This window comes from Phascolarctos cinereus, unplaced genomic scaffold (assembly GCF_003287225.1).
Source record: "Phascolarctos cinereus isolate Bilbo 61053 unplaced genomic scaffold, phaCin_HiC Scaffold_4;HRSCAF=312, whole genome shotgun sequence".
NCBI lineage: Eukaryota > Metazoa > Chordata > Mammalia > Diprotodontia > Phascolarctidae > Phascolarctos > Phascolarctos cinereus.
The window spans coordinates 481,999,476-482,020,929 of NW_027555847.1; the positions used below are offsets into that span (position 1 = coordinate 481,999,476).

The 21,454-nt window shown below is 35.2% G+C and overlaps 1 protein-coding gene across 1 annotated transcript in view; it reads left to right on the forward strand.

Annotated features, from left to right (window-relative positions):
- PXDNL (peroxidasin like) overlaps positions 1-21,454 on the forward strand; it is a 510,805-nt gene that overhangs the window by 327,228 nt on the left and 162,123 nt on the right. Inside the window, 2 exon segments of the mRNA XM_020992584.2 lie at positions 6,348-6,419; positions 13,838-13,909. Coding sequence (XP_020848243.1) covers positions 6,348-6,419; positions 13,838-13,909 — 144 coding nt within the window.

The window sequence follows — 21,454 nt, forward strand, 5'->3', positions numbered from 1 at the left end:
CAGATCTGAACTGGTTAAGGGAGTTTGTCACAAGGCAATCCCTAAACCAATGAAAGCACAGTCCCATTTCCAGAGCTCAGTGATTTGTTTTGCTCCTTTGCCAGAGGCAAAGTCTGCTACTGTACCTTTTTTTTCACATTCATTAGGGGGCACTCAAATACTAACTATTTTCCCCACAGGGTATTAAATGGAACCCATCAGAAAAGGTGAGAGTGGTTGCACTTCTTTGGATGATGTTGGAAGTGGCAAAATGTGTTCAAGGGAAAGCATTGTACAAACAAGTAGCAATATGGACTTTCAGTCTATAGTGAACTTAATGATTAAATCCCCCCAAAAAAAGGAAATATGTAAATTAGGTACACATGCATAATATTTATGAAAACATTAAAGTACATTGATAATTTTTAAATATATGTAAAGAAATATTTTTAAAATCAAAGAAAGTAGAACTCACTGTAACATAGTCTAGAAACAATTGTATGAACAACATTTGAACATTGCTTATAGCCATAGAAACCTAGAAAAATTAAAACAAAATTTTTTTTCAGGTAATGGTCATTGTTTTGAATTTTATGCATTTTTTTCTTCCCTGAATTTAGTTGGCTTGTCATCTGATTATAGATTCATAGACAGAATGGCCTCTTTGTCTTTATGTTCCAGATAATTGAGAAAAATATGCAAACAATTCAGGATTTTTATTACTAATGCTGGCAAGTCCCCATAGTCAAAATCAATTGGTTTAAGTTCCTCTTTTCTTATTTAATGGAAGTGCTAATAAAAAACTGAAGTAACTCAAAGAAGAGAGAAAGCAAGCTAAGGGACCTAACTTATCCATGCATTGGAAATTCTTGTAATTCTCCCTTTTACAAAGTGGAAGACTACTTCTAAATAATTCATTTATCCTTTAAACATACAAACAGATGCAAAACTGGAAAACCAATGGGAGGCTTTGGGATTCTTCATCAGTGCCAGGAATTAAGTCCAATATAGGGGCATTGCTGGCCATGATATGGCTTCAATTTAGTAAAAAAAAAAAAAACCCAGTTATTGTGTCAGATACCATGCTAGTCTGTGAGAATACAAGGAGGAAAGATGACACAGGCCCTGCCATCAGGAAGCTTACAAAAATCAAAAATCTCTATTGATGATTGCATGAGTTTGATTGATTGACTGCATGAGTTAACGTGACTATGTTTGAGTCACTTAGCCCTATCTTTCCACATTTTCTCTTTAGCTTTCTCTAGCTGGGCCTTGTCTACTTTAAATCACCTGATCAATCAGGTAAAGCTGAAAGTGGTCCCAGGAGATGATCTCTTGCTGACAAAATAAGCACCTTCTCTGTACTGATGGCATGGTTTTATTATCTAAAACCAAGAGCAGCCCTGCAGCTAAACTTATTGGCTAATTATAGTGAGAGGGAGCTGCTTAGCATCTATTATATTAAAACATACATTATTATATTTGGCAGTCATTCTTCAAGAATTCATCTACTTAGGGGTACACCTTATCCTGGAGGACCCACTAGTATGCAGTCTTATTAAAAATAAACCATTCTACAGGGCCATATGATGTTCATTTATGATCCAAGCAACTGATTTGTAACACCTGCCCTTCAATTTTTTCAAGCTTAAACTGTCCCTTGTATGTTTTATGGCAAAGAGCTCTGGGATTTGAATCAGCACTTTTCTAAATTCATTAGTAGATTAAAACTTAAGTTATTTCTCAAGAGAAAATGTAGTCCTGTCCATTAAGAGTGACATCCTTACTTTGTTTTCCCTTTGATGTACAGTAAGGTAGGTAGGGAGGAGGAAGACCTATGCTTTATTTTAGTGTAGGGAACTATTTCCTCCTGTGCAGTTGGGCAATGGTCTCTAACAGTCTTTGAGAGTTACCTGGGGACCTACAGGATTAAATAACTTACCCATGGTCACAGAATTAGTTTTTCCAGAGGGAAGACTTGAACCTAAGTCTTTCTGACTCTACTCTATCCATTATGCTGCATTGCCAGTCCCTACAGGTCATACCATGAGAAAAGGAGGTATTAATCTGTCTGAGTGAGAAACATAGAGTACTAAGTGTTTCTTATAGAATGTTGGCTCTGTCTCTTGGAAATCTCTAAAGCACATACCATAAATAATCAGCACTTTAGACGCTTACCAAGTAACTCAACGATGAATTGGCTGAGGTCTAGGACTTGCCATAAGCTTGCTTGAGACAGCTGACATTTGAAAAACATTTTCAAATATATGTCTTAACCGTCTCTTCCCCCAGGTTGTCTAAGATCTCTATCTACTTTAAGTTAGGACATCAGAAAGGTAGCTTCCATAAAAAAAAAAAAGAATCTCTCACTCAGATTTAATGTATGCCTTCAGCTTTTATACAGTCTTGATATAAGAAATGTCCATTTGGAGAATGTCTGTATCTTTTATAAAATTATAGATGAAGGCAATGTCCATTATGGTGCTTCATAACTCTTACTGAAAGACCCATGGGATTAATTTCTCCTGAAATTTAGTGTCAGGAAAATATTCATCACTTCAGATGAACTTGAGCACTACCTTTTATTAGACAGTGAGAACTTTATAACCCAATATTATATTAGCCTCTAGGATGATCAGAGCTAAATTCAGTGCTCAGCTGCAGTAACTAACTCATCTTTAGGTGCTTCATCCATTAATTTCTCTTCTCCTTTCAATCTCCTCCCCCTACACACTTCTTGGTTGTTTTTGTTTCTAATTATCCTGCATTTATGTGTCTTAATTTTGTAATGCGTCTTTTTTTAAGTGGAAATTTTAATATTTTTTCTAATTATATGTATTAACAATTTTTAACATTCATTTTTGGTAGTGTATCTTAACTGCTTTTTGGAAGCATGTGATATATAAATAAGTTAAAATACATTTATAAATAAAATGACTAACTAAAAAAGCATTTTGCTTAATTACATATTCTGGTTTGGGAGTTCTGGTCCTCGTTGGCCTTTGCATTGCTTCACTCTATGCAGCAAATCATATACTCTGAAGAACTACCTTAGTTTTCTGATATAAAAATAGGCTCCAACAATCAATGAAGAATATTTTGGCCATAGGCTAAGGCATGTCATTACTGGTGGAGGAACCCATGTTACTGAAGGGCAGGATACCAAAGAACAGAGGGAAGGAAAGACAGGAAATGAATTTCACATCCAACCTAGGGGTAGTCATAGGGCAAAGAGTGTTTCTCTCTGTCTGTCTCTAGTTGCATCCATTTAATTTCATTATCATCATTATTCTTGCTTTTAATATACTTGATCAGGTGTCTTGAAAATGGTCATTTCATAGGGTCAATACAAGATTTACATGAATTTGATTGTCCCTCTCTCTTTCAAACTGTTTCCTTTAGACCAAATCATCATCATGACTGGTAGAATTTAAGGATTGTTTTATACAGGTTTTGGATCCTAAAGAAACATGCAGTTTTTCTATTTTTGGCACATTTACCTTGAATTAGTAACTTTCTGAAGTTCAGGATTTTATAGTAGTTCTCATACACATATACACATTTTCCTTCTCTTGATTTAATTTAGAAGTTTCAAGGAACAATTTGTGTACCAATTTATTTGTGACTTTTGTGGTTTGAGTACTTTTTAGAGACAATTTATTATAACTTGCAACGTATGAGAGTTTTCATTTCAATGTTTTGAAGTAGCTATAATAAGAAATGAGTGGAAGGTTTGGATATTTACATTTTCTAAGAGTTGGGTGCAGTCAGACTCCAGAGATCAGAGTATGCTGATAAGATTCACTGTGCATACCCTTTCCCCTACTCTCCTTTTCAAAGCATGCCTGTTCATTTGATCATTTGATTTCTGTAGGGAATGCAAACTTTCCACCTTCAATATTGTGTCTGGTTTTTGAACTCTTTCATAAAATGATATTGTAAATATGATATATGTAACAATGCCCATACTAAGTGAACATTGAATTCTGAAACCATTTCATTCCATATGCTTTAGTAGATTTTTCCTTCACTTTCCCTCGAAAAAAAGAGGGATAATAAATTGTGTAAATGTGCTGCTGAGTATAGAACCCATCAGTCCTTTTTAGCTTGCATTTTAAAATGGTATTGTGTGCTTTTTCTAAAATGGAAAAAAAAAGCCAAAACACTTATTTCTAATTGCAGTGTTATTTTATGTCTGAAAAACTTCACATTTTTCTGATATAATCTTTTCCTATCCAAGAAATTGTTTGTGTACTTCTTCCTACTTGGTTCTGCCTTTTCTCTTAACCCCAACAACTGTAAACTTCTTTTCCTATCTGTAAAATTCCAATTTCTTAGCTCAGTGGTCTCCATTTTTTTTTATTATGTACCCTTATAAATTAAAAAAAAAACTGTGAGTAGATTTACTTATTTATGTGTATATGTATATATACATATATATATATTATATATACCAATAATTAAGTGTATAATATAATTTCAACATAAATATAAATTTAAAAGAGATAAAGATGAATTGATTCTAGAGGCAATAGGGAGTTTATTGAGCAAAGGAGTGATGTGGTCTACCTTGCATATTATGGAATCACTTTGACAAAAGTATGAATAGATTGGAGTGGGAGACAGGAGACAGGGAAACAATCTAGGAGCCTATTGCAAGTTAAGGCCATAAGTAATGAGTGCCTGAATTTTGGTGGTAGCTGTGTGTGTCGTGTAGAGAATAGAATAGATGCAAACAGATGTGAAGATTGACTGACAGAATTTGTCGACTGATTGGATGAGGGAAAGAAAGGAGTTGAAAAAAGGCACCAACGGTATGAAAGTCTAAGTGATCAGAAGAATGGTAGAACCCTAGACAGTAATAGGGAAGTTTGGAAGAATGGTGTTTTATGGGGAATGTTAGTGTTTTAATATCTAGGTTGCAGATTACAATCAATGCATGTACACCTGCTCATCCTGTGTATCTCACTCTGTCCCACTCAAAATGAAAAAAAAAAAGACAGGCAGGGTTCTTACTTAAATTCACTGTTTTTAGCACATAGCCCACCCACTTAATGGTAACTGTCACAGCTACAAGGTACTTAAGGACAGAGGGTGGTTGTGAAATTTTCCCAGTGGCACTTGAACCTTAAAGCCCTTAGGGGGCCCATCCTCAGTTCAGAAGAAAGACTTGCACAGCAAAGCGTGGAGGCCAACTGGGGACAGTCAGGGAATCAGGGTAGGTGTGGTTATATTGAAACAATCCTCATGACATAGATCAGGGAATTTGGAATGTGACCCACCTTCCTCCCTCCAATTCCTTGATTACACACCCCTTCTGATCAGTCTTTAGTTCCTCTGGGTAAGGCCACAACCTACAAAGGGACAGAGGTCCCTACTTGGGAGACTATTGGTCCAGCTGTTTGACATCTCTGTCCTGTGACTTCAAAGATAGGAAATGAATCTGACTCGCCTGAGACTTTCCTACACTTCCTTAAAAAATGCCTGGGCTATCCTGATCATGGAGCAGCCCTTACCAATAGAAAAAGATGTGTTTAGGAGAGTCTCAGTGGGAACCTGATAAAGCTATGCCCCAAGATTCTTGTGAGACCATCTTGGATTTCTCCTTTTTGGCATGGCCTAAAGGAATGGCATGGAATGCCAGAAGGATTTCTAATGATGCCCCTGGTTGTATTCTTTGCTTGCCTTTTCCCTTTGAAAGTGTCTCTTTGATGGACTGCTCTGATTACAAGGTATTAGACCTAGTAGGCTTGTATATGAGAGTGTGTGTGTGTGTGTGTGTGTGTGTGTATCTGTGGGCTGCCCTTTTATGCTTCAGTTATTTTCCTGTCCTTTCTGTCTTTACTAAGGTAGCTCCAGTTAAGCCCTATAACACCTCCATTAGTCCCTCCTACCCCAATCCCCGACCCCACCAATTGAAAGGAATTATTGCATTCAGCAGTGCCTAGCCCAAGTAATTCTTCTGCCAAGCCCCCTTAGGTCCCAATAACCTACCCACAGTGACCAAATCCTAACTATCATGCAAGTTGATTTTACTTCCATTGAATCATTAAATCAAAGAATAACTTTAACAGCTAATTCTCAACTTCTTACAAGTGATTGCTCCCTTCCAGTGCTAAGTCCCAGACTGCTCCCTGCATCCAGGTATCAGCTTCATCTTTCTCAGCAAAGTCCTCGACTGAGTTTGACAGACAGCAGGAGAAAAATAAAAGTGATCAACGATCCTACATAGTTTCCTTTTTCCAAGTGTTGCTGGTGCTTTGGGTCAGTGAAGCCTGCATTTTCCCCTTCAGTGCCGATTCTTCACAAGCTGATAATTGCTGCTCCCAGCACAAGGAACTCCTAACTCTTTGTTTTGTTCCTTCCAGGTATATTCACTTCAACCAAATAGAAACATTTCAGCCAGAAACCTTTGGAGACCTTCAGAAATTGGAGCGACTGTGAGTAGTGTCTTCTCTGGCACCTTGTTTTCTTTTCCTTTATTTAACCTGCCTTGATGATCTAGAGCCTCTGGCTGACCTTTTGACCCAGCACAGAGTATACTCGAGGAAGTCTAAGAGACACAGATTTCACTTATTGTTTAGGGTGAGAGAAACGAAGGATTGTAATCAGGCAACTTATACTTGAAAAATCAGAGGACCTTTGGGGACTCATTCCTTTCTGATTAGTCAAGAACTTCTTTCTCTTGTTCTTCCCTGAGAGGAGAATGCCCCTTATTTTAATTTCACTTTTTAAGAGATGCTTAGAGATTTGAGATGAACTAAGGCTGATTGTAACATTCATATCATATGTAGCCTCTTAGCTAAATATTTTGCTTTAAGGGAAAAAATATTTAGCTAAGAGACTACATATTTTTTCCCTTAAAGCAAAAGTTGAGCCATATAGGTAGAAAACAAACCATTTACTTCAGACAGCTGACTTCTGAAGGATTTTATGTGAGAATGAATTTCTGCATTTGGAACCCAAATAGCTTTCAACAAGGGCACATGGATGTTATTTTACCTACAACAGTCTATTGATGTGAAAAATGGGCTCACGTTAACAATTGCTTTCCCCTTTTGGTATGTAGTTTACCCTAGCATGAAGTATCTGGCTATCATATACATATGAAAGTGTGGTAGTCTTGATTATTTGTGTGTTTTTCTATCTATCTATCTATCTTTCTATCTATCTATCTATCTATAGTAAATGTTTATATATGTATTGTTATCCCTTCCATATCGTGGGAGGGGTTAGCAGCGCTTTGCCTCTGCGATCTGGAAAATCTGAATAAAATTTTTTGGTCTTCCCTTTACCAGTCTGAAATTTTTTTCTTTTTCTTTTATGGAGTATATTGTAAAATTTGGGTTAAGTATTTGGTCTAAGGTTCTATGTCATCTGCTGGTCTTTGTGTGTTGTCTGTGGTTTCTGCAACATTCCCCCAAAATTCCTATTTAATTTCTTATATCAACCCGAGATATATGGAAACCACAATTGGGAAAGTAGTGATGTGGAAGGAATAACTTGGGTCTTCCTAACTCTAGGTCCAGAATTCTATCTGCTGTGTCGTGTAGCATCTGCTTAATGTAGGTGATCACCTCTCTTGTTCAGTACACTATGCTTGTTTTAACGTAGCTCAGATCACATTAGTTTTGTGGGCTGCCCTATTCCATTTTGTACTCACATGGAACTTGTACTCCACTAATAAGCCCTGCAGAGATTTTCAGAAAAACTACAACCTAGCCATTTCATGTTCATATACTTGCAAAATTAATGTTTTGAATCTAAATGTGAAAATAGGCATTTATCCCTGTTGACTTTTATCTTATTTAATTAGGAGGGTAGAGTTAAAGAAAAACAAAACAAAACTCCCAAAGACTCTTTTTATAGAGGGCTCAGAATTAGAATCAATACTTTATTTTCCATCAGCTGTTCTGCTTGGTTTCAACTCTTTCAACTCCACCATCATTACACCCCAGCCTCAGGTACCCTCTAGTGCCCTCAGTTTTGTGTATTGTCTTTCCCCATTAGACGATAAATTCTTTTAGTGCAGGGTCTTGCAAAACCTTATTTGTATCCCCAGAGTTTAACACAGTTCTTGGCACATAGCAAGTTTTAAGTAAATGTGTATTGCATTTCTTTGCATTGCGTTCATTGTATTGTATCATATTGAATTGCATTGTAGACAAATGCTCAATCTGTCAATATCCTTGTGGACCCCAACTCTTGTCTTCCAGTATATTAGCTATAGTTCCCACCTTTCACCTGCAAATTTGATAAGTAGGCCACTTATGTCTTCATTCAAATTATTGATTATATCTGTTAATCAGCACATGGCTAATCCCAGATTCTTTGGGGTACTTTACTGGAGCCCTTCTTATAAGATAACATCAAATCATCTATGACTATGTGTCTTTTCATTTCCAAATCTACTATACTCTACTGGCATCTAAGCCACATTTCTACATCTTTATATAGGAATACAATTAATAACATTGACAAGTATATCCCTAAAATCTAGAACAAACTATATCCATAACATGCCCCTGATCATCCAGTTTCACAACTGTCAAAAAAATGAAATGAAGTTAATCTGTATGACCTTGTTCTTGATAAAGTTTTGCAAGATCTTTGTGATTGCCACTTCAATTTCTCCATGTTCTTCCAGAAAGACCAGTACTGCATTCATTATACCAGGTTCTAAAGAGTCAAAACTGAGAAAGACCCCAAAAGACAATGGAAAGATACTGGGTGGGTGTAAGAAGGTTTCACCTTCTTATAAACAGTGATATACATAGTAGGAGCAGGTATAAATTATGTCACCAATGAAGGCTAGGTTCATAAAAAAAGATGGACTAGGTTGTTTTCTGTACCTAGAATATCCTCCTTCTACTTTTTATCCTGTTGAATCTCCACACATCCCTTACTCCACTCTCCCTAATCCTTTAATAACATCCCACCTCTCTTTTGCAATGGATGACTTTCCCTATGACTTTACTGAGAAGATTTTTCATGCATTCTCTTTTGCTTCCATCCAATCTAAACCAATGAAATGACCTTTTTCCTTGCCAAGATTAATTCTTCCATTTGTATTCTTGAGCTCATTCTATCTCATTCTTTTTGGGAATTCTTCCAGTGAATCATTTCCTAAATTTTACCTGTCCTCAATATTTCCCTGTCTGTTGGTTCCTTCCCTGCTGCCTACAACCATGATCAAATAATCTATCCTTTAAAAAATCCCTTTTACCTTTCCATCTATTCAATCTATCATTCTATATTTCTCTTCCCTTTCATGTCTTAACTCCTAAAAAATATAATCTGCACTCACTGCCTCTACTTTCTTGTGGGTTCTTCATAATCTCACTTGGGAAGTTGGCTCATTGTAATTTTAGTGTTAATTTTTATGGCCATAGATATGGTCTTGCACAGTCGTAGAACTTTGTAGTACCTTTCTCACCTGTCTCTTTAGTTGTATACCATCTCAAGGTATAAAGAAGCTTTCTCTATCATTTTTCCTAACTCAAGTTTTGTTGTTGTTTATCCTTCATTCTCAAAGAGGACCGTGACATCAGGGAGGTGATGCCATGACTTTCAGGTGAATCGGATTTAAATAAGAGAGGGCTGTGCCTCATTTTCTTCTTTAGGGCCTGATATAGTTTGGGACTATTGGAGGTGGCCCTAAATACAGTAGTGGACCTTGCTTGTCCTTTTTAAGCTAAGGTCTTTAACAGATCTCGGTTTGATTGAGTGCCCATTCAGTGATTAATGCTAGAGTCATTAGCTTCCACTTGCCCAATTCCAACTTTTAAGGTGTTGTTTTCCTTGATTAGCTTTTGTACTTTCTTTTCCATTTGGCCAATTGTATTCTTTAGAGAGTTATTTTCTTCAGTGGATTTTTGTATTTTTTTTTTTACATTTAGCTCAGGTAAGATTGTCGTTGACCTATCCATCAGACTTTCTGGGACCTTGTTTTTATCTTTTAAACCCACATCGAGTCTCAGTGACCATATATTTAATCCTAGTCTGCTAGTATGACCTGGTTGTCTGACTATTCTAATTAGTCTGCCTTGATTTTTGTTTCCCCTGCCAAAGCAGTTCAGGAAGAAGGGCCTGGACCTTTGTCTCTTGACATTTTGGAAAATACTTTACTGTCAAATAATTCCAGTTCAGAATAATCCTTCTTCTTAACCTCATGTATTTCTTTACAATAAAGAGGAAAAAGGTACTGACATTATGAACAATGAGGAATTATGATACATGTGTGTACACATATTTATATACATGTATCTTAACATATACTATATTTTATTTGTATGTGATTGTATAATATTTATGTGCACACGTGATATAATCTATACATGTATAAATATGCATATATTTATCTTAGAATGCTAACTCAAAGCAGCTCAGAATTTGAAGGGAACTGAGATATATCATGGAAATTGTAAAATTGCTTTATGATATGATTTCTGCTATTTTTGGTAGACTAAAGGCAAATCATTCCTTTGTTTGACATGTCTATTAAAATAAACAGCTGTTTGCCATGTTCATTGTTTCTTTCTTTGAGAGTCAATACTCTCATATGCACATATGCAATATTTTCTGAGTATTTAATTTAAATGTCTCCAATTGATTTGACAAGGTAACTAATAATTCTTAGATATTTCTATTATGCTGAAGATAATATACATTAAACAGTCAACATACCAAAAAATTCTGCATCTACTAATACTAAACCAGCAGAGACTATTATACCCTGAACTTAAAACTTTATTCTGTGGCAAAGTAGCATAGGGTTTTTAATAACTACAAATAGTTAGAATCAGTTGTGCCACAGCCAGTGAGTTCAATAACCCTGCTGAGAGTGCTCAATCAACTGAAAATAAAATGGGAGGCTTCTTAAAAGATCATTACCTACTAGCCCAACAGGATTCCCTAATGACTCCAAAGCTGTAAACCTCTAACATCTCATTAGTTTTCAATTGTTGCATGTTGTTTAGCAAAAGCATTGTCTGTTTCCCATGATGTCCTGTTGGGATATGGTCAAAATCTCATTTTTATGGATCACTGCTTACCAGGAAGTGTCTTTCACTAAGTAAAAGACAATAAAACTCAGAGTGATGAGACCGTAATCCAAATATTTGGACAGATATTGAAACAGAAAGTGGGATCCTGAATTTGGCTGTTTAATAGTCTATACTAACATGGTGGAGGGGAACAACTGACTCTAAAATTCAACTCAATGCCTAATCATAGGATGACAGATTGAAAATTAGAGGTCAACCAAGTTAAACTCCGTTTTACAGATGGAGAAACTGAGGCACAGAGAGGTTAAGTGAATTGCCCAGAATTACACAGCTATTAAGTATGTGAGGTGGCTTTCAATCTCAAGTCTTCTTGACTCCAAGTCCAGCAGTATTATCATCTATACCATACATAGTAGGCCTTGATAAATACTTTTTTTTCTTAGCCAATTGGTATTAAGTGACTTGCCCAGGGTCACACAGCTAATAAGTGTCAAGTGTTTGGTCTGAGGTCAGATTTGAACTCAGGTCCTCCTTACTTTATCTACTGCGCCACCTGCCTGCCCTTTAAATACTTATTTTTTTTAAATATTTTTCTTACATTTTAAATTCCAAACTGTCTCCTTCCCCCCTTCCCCACCCTGCATGACAAGGCCACCATTTGACACAGATACACACACACACACACACACACACACACACACACACACACATCATCTATTGTAAAATCATACTATACGTATTTCTATTTATCAATTCTTTTTCTGGAGGTGGCTAACATATTCCTTCATAGGACCTTTGTAGCTGATTTGAATGTTTATAATACTCAGAATAGCTTATTCATTCACAGTTATCCTTTGAACAATATTGCTGTTACTGTATACAACGTTCTCTTGGTTCTGCTCATTTTATTCTTCATTATTTTATGTAGGCCTCTCTATGTTTTTCTAAAATCAACCTGCTCATCATTTCTTATAGTACAGTAGTATTCCATCACAATCACACAATAACTTGTTTAGCCATTCTCCAGTTGGTACACATCCCCTTAATTTTGAGTTATTTGCCATTACAAAAAAAAAACAGGTATAAATCGATTATTTTCCTTTTTTCTTGATCACTTTGGGAAACTGACCTAATAAGGGTATTGCTGGGTCAGAGAATATGCACACTTTTATAACTCTTTGGGCATAATTCCACATTGTTCTCCAAAATGGTTGAATCAGTTCACAATTCCACCAACAGTGCATTGGTGTATCAGTTTTTCCACACCCCGTCCAACATTTTTAATCTCCCCCCTCTATCATTTTAGCCAATATGATAGGTGTGAAGTAATATCACAAAGTTGTTTTCATTTGCATTTCCCTAACAATAATGATTTAGAGTATTTTTTCATATGACTCTATGTAGATTTGATTTCTTTATTGAAAAACTGCCTTTTCATATCTTTTAACCATTTATCAATGGGGAATGACTCATATTATAAATTTGACAAAATTCTCTATGTATTTGAGATATGAGACCTTTATCTGAGAAACTGTCTATAAATTTTTTCCCCTAATTTTCTACTTTCCTTCTAATCTTGGCTGCATTGGTTTTATTTGTGTGAAGCCTTTTTAATTTAATGTAATCAAAATTATCCGTTTTATATCTTATAATACTATCTCTTTTTTAGTCATAAATTCTTCTCCTTTCTGTAAGTCTGATAGGTAATATGTTCCATGTTCTCCTAATTTACTTATGATATCTCCCTTTATATCTAGGTCATGTGTCCATTTTAATCTTATCTTGGTAAATGGTGGTAGATACTGATTTGTATTCAATTTCTGCCAGACTGCTTTCTGGTTTTCCCAACTTTTTTTTTAAACCAAATAGTGAATTCTTATCCCAAAACTTAAATCTTTACATTTGTCAAACTCAAGGTTACCATAACCATTCACTAATGTGTATTTTATGTCTACTCCATTCCACTCATTCACCTTTCTATTTCTTAGGCAGTACCAGATAGTTTTGATAATTACTGCCATATAATATAGTTTAAGATTTGGTACTGCTAAACCTCTTTCCTTTATTTGTTAAACATTATTTCCTTTGATATTCTTGACATTTTTTTCTTCTAAATGAATTTTGCTATTTTTTTCTAGCTCAGTAGTGTGTGTGTGTGTGTGTGTGTGTGTGTGTGTGTGTGTGTGTGTGTGTGTATCACTTAATTGGGATGCCATTGAATAAGTAGATTAGTTTAGGTAGAATTGCTATTTTTATTATATTGGCTCTGGCCACCCATGAACAATTAATATTTCTTCAATTATTTAAATCTGACTTTATTTGTATAAAAATCATTTTATACTGATGTTCATGTAGTTCCTAGGTTTATCTTGGCAGGTATACTCCAAGGTATTTTATACTGTCTACAGTTATTTTAAATGGGCTGTGTCTTATTATAACTTCTTGATGGATTTTGTTGGTGCTGAAAAGAAATGCTGATGATTTATCCTAATTTATTTAATATCCTGCTTTGTTGTTGAAATTATTAATTTTTCAATTAGTTTTTTAGTTAGATTTCTAAGATTTTCTAAGTATGTCATCATTTTGTCTGAAAAAAAGTGATACTTTTATTACTTCATTGCCCGTTCTGATTTAATTTTAATTAATTTCTTTTTCTTCTATTATTGCTAGCATTTCTGATGCAATATTGAATAATACTGGTGATGATAAATGCTTCTTAAACAGATACTTAACACATATATTTCTGGGGAATAGTTTTATTTTTTAAAAGGTATCATCCTTTGGGGAATAATATCCATTTTAAAACTTTATTATTGTTGCATTTTGATTAAGTATTGTTTTCTGTTTTTCAGATTTTTGCATAACAATAAATTGTCTAAAATCCCAGCTGGGAGCTTTTCTAATTTGGATTCACTGAAGAGACTGTAAGTTTTTAAGATATTTCCTCCTAAATTAAAATTAGAATAAGATGGAATAAAAAGAAGAGATTTTCCTTTACCTTTTTGTGCTTTGAAAGATGATGGCGACTTTGGAGTATTAGGTAGAAAAATGTTTCAAATTATTCTAGTTGTATGGAGGAAAAAGATATTTGAGAGTTTGTCACAGATAGAACTATAATCAATCTGCTCTTTCTCATAAATCTAGCTGAGTTATGTGATTGTTATCATATTAGTTCTTCAATGATTCCTTATTAAATCTAAAGACTTTCTAACCTTTCTTTCTTTAAACTTTTCTTAAAAACAGAACTGCTACAACACTCGAGAGTCCCAAGGGAATTATATGACTAAGTTCAGTTAATTTTCTACTATGGTCCTTATTTCAATCCCCCTTTTCCTCATTATTCCCATGTCTCTCCATTAAATTTTCCTCTTTCAGATCCTCTTCCTTGTGGATCACTGTTTCTCCACATCCTCTCCATTCTCTCTGTTTACCTTTTCTTTTTTTTTATGTGTGTCTTTGTATTTTTCTCTGATACATACAACTCTAAACTTCAGCTGTTAGATTAATAGCAAAGATATGGATTTTCCACTCTGTAGTTCTAGGTAATTGAGAACATTGCAGAAATCAGACAAAAGAACATCTGTTGGTGGCCGTAGGTTACAACTTAAGCCTTGCCAACTATCTGAGTGTGTCCATTGCTGGAAAGAAAGACTTATGGGCAAGAGAGTGTGAAGGCTAAGCAAAAGCCAACAACACTAAAATACTAATGTTTTTGGTGAGTTGGTGCCAGGAGACAATACTGTGAACCTTTTCAAATGTTAGAGATTATAAGTGAAAGAAAGGATCTGCTTCATTCTCACCTCTCTTAATGATTCCTCTTCTCAGATAGCATTTCTTTTTTCTTTTTTTTTTCTTAGCACATTTGATAATTCTCAAGGCAAATGCAACTGATGCAAGCTATCATAATTGTGTTTTTGATACAAGGCACTTTGGGACTATATCCTATGCACAAAAAAATTTAACATGTCTCTCTACCTTTGATCTATTTGTCTAAATCTATGTTTATCAGTGCTTTTAACAAAAGTCAAGATTTTTTTTTTGCTTGCTTGTTTCATCAAAACTGTGAAATACAGAATCCAGTGAAAATGTGAATAGGATTTCTTTTGAAATGTCAATAATGTTCATTCAACCAGTACTCAAACACTTTTTTCTTATGGTGACTTCTGATATTTGCATTATTTTCATCCAACCTGTTCAATTTCTTCAATTATTAGCGGAATATGTTTTCCCTCTCTTTAGAGTTTCATGTTGTCTTTATTTATCTTTCTTGATAATTTCAAGTATTATTCAATTCAGCTCACTTCAATTCAGCAAATATTAGCTAGTCAATAAACATTTATTAGCACTTACTATGTGCCAGTCACTAATTGTAGGTCCTGAGGATATAAAGAAAGGCACCTAGTATGTTAAGTGTATCTCACCAACTAGGTGTTGGAAGGGATACAACTATGGTTGAGACAGTCCCTGTATACCCTTAAGGCTTATATTTTAGGAGAGAGTTTATTATATAATGATATCTCTTAGCTCTGATGATTTAATCTTTTACATATCTTATTGAAAACATAATTTGTTGTCAATATAACTTCTTAGCTTTTCTCCAGAGGTTTTTTTTAACTCCTCACATCTTGCCTTTTCTGTGTCTTAGGACTATTTTTCACTGGTTCAAATGATTAAAACTGTTTTTCATTGTGTGCTACTGGAATGCAAAATACAAATACTAATAAAGTAAGACACCAAGGAGACATGAAACTGGGTCATAGAGCAATCTGACCATGTTTGTTGTAAGCAAAGTCTACTATCATTCCAAAGATTTTGAAGTGTTTTATATAGTCTCATTAATGTCAGTGAGATAGAAAGTGTCTTCTCTATTTTACAGATAGGTCCAATGTAAAAAACTTGCTTTGAACTGTTTTGTCAGTGACAGAATGAGTACTATAGTGTACCTAGTTATTCCTGTCTTCAATCTTTTATACTACTTACAGGCCAGAATATCAAAATTCTGGAAAGTTCTATGATTTTGTCAAAATGGGTAATCTCCAATGTGGAAACTCCCTTGACTGAGTCTAGTTGTACCCTGTCTATGATTTGATAGATAAGTAGGTGCTTGAGTCATAAAAGTTAAGTAATTTCCACAGCTTCACAAAGGCTGTAATAGAGATTTTTCAAGATTGAAACAAAGAGAAAAAAAATCAACCAAATGAATCATAGCTACAGCTGAATATAATTCCATTTTCAAAATTATTTGGAAGCATTTTAGCCATCAAAGCAGTTTGACTTAACGGATGAAACATTAGAATGGGAAAAAGGGAGAGTTTGAGTTCTATTTTTAATGTCACCAGTATGTCCATATATATAACATTTTGTGGGTCACCTGAGATCAGTTTCTCCATCTGTACAATAGGAAATATAATTCTGGATAAGTACTACCTCACACAAGTATTATGAAGACTAATGAAATGACTTTTAGAAAGTGCTTTCAGATTGTTGGGTGAAAGGCACTATGAAAGCATAAATGATTTCTCATTTTATTTTCAGGTATAAAAATTGTATTCTTTATGATTCATTTTTTCCTTCAAAATTATCTTTGAAGCAAAAACTGCCACATAGGTGGGAATGAATAATTGCTTGTGTATTGTTTTCTTAGATTGAAAGTTATCAGAAGGCAGAAGCTGTGCCTGTTCACTTTCTTTCCTATTCTACCTTGCATAACAGCACCTGCAGATTAGAGTTAAGTATATGCAGAGATGCTAGTGATTTCAAAATTAGCACTAGAGGAGTAGCTTAGAGTGGCAGAAAGAATGCTGAGCTTGGAATCCTGCCTCTTACACTGGTTAACTGCATGTTCATGGGCAAGACACTTAACCTCTCTCTGATCTGCAATTGCTTCAGTTGCAAGAAGAGGATGGATGATAGATAATACCTGCTGCTTCTACCTCAAAGAGTCATTGTCAGGATCAAATGAGATAATGCATGTAAAGCACTCTGGAAACCTTCAAGTGTGATAGAAATGTTGGCTATTATGATCAATTTTTGATAAACCTAAGAAATGTTCAGTATAACTTCCTCTTTCTTGTGAACATGTATCTGTTCCTTCTAAGTCATCTCGCATTTCGAACACCAACTTCCATGTTTCAATATCAGGCAAAGTTTGTAAATAATCTCACTGTACAGCAGAGGTATCACATGTGTAGCTCACAACAGTCCTGAAATGCTACCTGAACTAGATGAAAATATCATTGGGAAATATTTAACAAAATCCATAAAACATAGATAAAATTACATTTAAAACTCAGTCAACATTGAGTCTTCAGGGATCTTTATGCACAATTTCATGGCCCCAGTTTCTATTTGAGTATGACACACTGTTGTATAGCATACATTGCCAAATAGTTTTCAATAGAAGTGCTAATCCTGGGTTCCTCTAGCCCACATTTTTTTTACTGTATTTAACTTAAAAATATTCAGCCTTCCTCTTATTCTTCATTTACTCTAGACACTTTGATTGTGGGTCATTGTAATAATAATAATAAAAAAAGACCTGACCTTTTTACTGGATTTTTTAAAATGAAAAAGTAGGATGAAAAGAATACATAGGAGAAAAGAAAGTGTCATATGGCCCATGAAGACCCAGCGGGTGAATGATGTTGTAATTAAGCAAAGTGAGACATTACAGTCTGTTAGAGCTTGGCATTCCTAATGTATCCCAAGGGATCACTAATGCCATCGCTTCTTACATTTAGCTCCCATTCATGTAGATAAGAATCTCACATGGGCATTGAAGCGAGAACTGACTCTTTCATATTTAGCAACTGCAAACTCCTTTTGATGAGACTACCAGACATTGAACTGTGAGTGCTAATCAGATGAATGAACTTTTGGACTTGGGAATGCTGAATTTGCTCTATTTTTCAATCAAGCTGCTGACACAACAAAGTGATCAATGACAAGGAATAATCCAGGACAATCAGAACCCAACAATGTACTTCCTGAGCAAGCAATCTGTGCCTTCTATATCTAAAACACAATTCATTTTCCTCTTTAAAATAATTGTTCATTGACAGAATTTATATTTACATCTCTTTCATCTCTATGTGTATGCTTCCTTCTTACACTTAGCCAAAAAGCTGTTCCTTGGTACCAAAAATAAAAAAATAAAATAAAATAAAGGAGGGGAAAAACTTTGAGCAAAATTGACCAGATATCTACTGAATCTCACTTTATGTACAGTGTTCTACACCCATGGTCCCATGCTCCTGCAAAGAAGGAAAGTTGGCAGATTTTTTATGTAATATCTAGGGTCAGGCTCGAACATTATAATTACACAACATCCAGTTTCTTTTTTATTGTTGTTATTTCTATCTATATTGTAGCAGTAGTATGTGTTTTTTTCTGATTTTATTTACTTTGTATCAGTTCATATAAGCCTTCCTTACCTTCTCTGATTTTTTTATTTTTTGTCATTGCACAGTAATATCTGATTAAATTCATGTACCACAGTGTGTTTAGCTATTCCCAAAGTAAGGACATCTACTTAGCTAAAACACCATTCTGCACAGCACATAAAATCTTCCCATTCCTGCTACACGTAATTTATGAGTGAAAGTTCCATTAAAAAATGGATGCCATAATCTAACTTTTGAATGTAGGGGAGATGATAGTTCTCCCTCTCTAAATTTATATTATTTGGTAGTAGCGCAGATACATATTGTTCCTTAGTGGGATATAATATCAGCTATTCAGAATGAGAGAGCCAGGAGACATGGGTTGTAGTGCCATTTCTGTCATTTTCTGTGTTACCTCAGAAAACTCACTTTTTCATTGGATGATTTTTAAAGCTCTAAAATTCTAAGAGTCTCTGAAATGCTAAGTCTTCTACTTTCACTGGCTGTATGAGATTCTACCATGATAAGAATATTGTGGGAACTACTAATGATGTCCCATGAGATTTAATATACTTCCCTGGGTGACTTTTTCCAATTCTTGGGTCTGGAATGGTTTTATATTTCCTTAACTATTTTGATGGATTCTCTCAACAACTTGAAATTGAAAAAAATACTTTTGGAAGTTCAGATGAATATTATTCTATTATATATTCAGATTTGTTATCTATATTTTCATTAAGTACTATGAAATTCTTTGCCGACAATATTTTTAGAGAGACTTTTGAAAGATTCTGGCTTAGTTTCATGTACATTTGAGCCCTCAAAGGCTGTATTGCTCTTACCAAGTAGGATTTTGAGAAACTCAAATAATATTTCTGCATATTGTGGTCAGATATTAGAAAAAGTTAAAAAAACTATTTATCTTAAACTTGAAGAATAAATGGTCCAGACCTTTCTCTCTCTCTCTCTCTCTCTCTCTCTCTCTCTCTCTCTCTCTCTCTCTCTCTCTCTCTCTCTCGCTCTCTCTGTGTGTGTGTGTATGTCTTTATCTATATGCACATATATTTTTGTTGTTGTTGTTGTTGACTCATTCAGTCATGTCTGTGTCTTCTTGATCTCATGGACCATAGCATGCCAGGCTCTTTTATCCTCCACTATCTTCCAAGTCTGTACAAGCTCATGTTCGGTGCTTTCCATGACACTATCTATCTGTCTCATCTTTTGCTGTCCTCTTTTCCTTTTATGTTCAATCTTTCCCAACATCAGGGTCTTTCCAAAGAGTCTTCTCATTATGTTGCCAAAGTATTTAAGCTTCAGCTTCAGTATTTGACCTTCCAATGAATAGTCTGAATTAATTTTTTAAATTAACTGGCATTTCTACCAATGCCAGTTGGCTTCACTGTACATTAGAGTCTTTTTTAAAAAAAAATAATTTATTTATTTTTAGTTTTCAACATTCACTTCCACAAGATTTTGAATTCCAAATTTTCTCCCCATCTCATCCCTTCCCCCACCCCAAGATGGCATGCATTCTGAATACCCCTTCTCCTAATCTGCCCTCCCTTCTATCTCTTCCCCCCACCTTATCCCCTTCTCCTTCAGTTTTCCTGTAGGGCAAGATTGATTTCTATACCCCATTCCCTGTATATCTTATTTCCCACTTGCATGCGAAAACAATTTTTTTAACATTTGTTTTTAAAACTTTGGGTTCCAATGTTTTTCCCTTCCTCCCTTCCCACCCACCCACATTAGAGTCTTATAGAGATATCTAGAACACTAGGAGTTTAAGAGATTTGCCTAGGGTTACACAACCCGTATGATTTGGAAACAGGACTTAAACCCAGGTCTTTGTGGCTCTCTAGCCACTGTGTTGTCAACAAGCATTTATTAAGCATCTACTATGTGCTAGCCATTTTGCTAAGCACTGGAGATACATAGGAAGGCAAAAAGCCCCCATCCCCTGCTTCTAAGGAGTTCATGGACCAATGGGGGAGACAATATAACATAATTACTTACAAACAAGACATAGACATAACAAACCAGAAGTTATCTCAAAAAGACCATACTACATGGTCCTACCTCTCTATAGTATATAAATATTTAAGTGCTGCCTAGAAACTTTTTTTCTTTTTAGAGGACTGGGTTCCCAAACTCTTTAGGAACTCAACATTGTACAAAAAGGTCAGGAACATCACCCTCTCCTCCTCACCTCCCACCTCCTAGGAGACTATGCATGTGGCTTGATCATCTCTGGGATTATGATTGCAATAGCCATGTACCTTAGCCACTGCCACTACATGTTGGTTCAGGAATTCTTGCTACTCCACCATTTTCCCTATCAGTTCTTGGGGCAAAAGGTTGCCATGGCTGTGGGGAGGGCTATACTAATCTATAAGCATCATCCCCCTTCATTCTTTCAGACTGAGGAGTATTCTTTGATCTCATCTTTTTCTGGATCTTTCCAGAAGACAAGGGAAAAGGTTCTTTTTAAATAAAGATTCTTTTATGGATCTGCTAAATAGAAGTGATTCCCATAATAATCCAAGCCAAGCAAATCATTAACAATCACTGAGTTCTTGAGAATTAATCACTCAACCCCACTGAGGTTTTAATGAACAGTTCCTAGTGGATATCACCTGATCTTTTTAATGAGGCTATCATTGGATATGCTTATACCCTCCATGAGGTAATAAGGTCATAGATTTAGAACTAGAGATACAAAGTCCCAAGCAAAAGCCAACACCTCCCACCTCATATAACTCCTTTGATTAACACCCAACACAAGTTCGCAAATGCTAAGATCACATCTGATATACAGAGAAGCATTGTGGCAGAGTGAAAGAAGTGCTGTATTTAATGAAAGACCTGGATTTGAGTTCTAATGGTGGTATTTAGTAGTTATGTGACTTTAGGTAATTCTTTTAACTTCTCAGAGTCTGTCTAAGAAATGGAATTTCTTTTTTTTTTTTTCTTGGGGGAGCATTGGACCTATGATTTGGCCAGTGAGGAAACTCTCTATAAATACATATTACCAATTGTTCTGCAATTTACAGTTTAAAAGAATTTCTGGGGAGGGGATGGTATTGA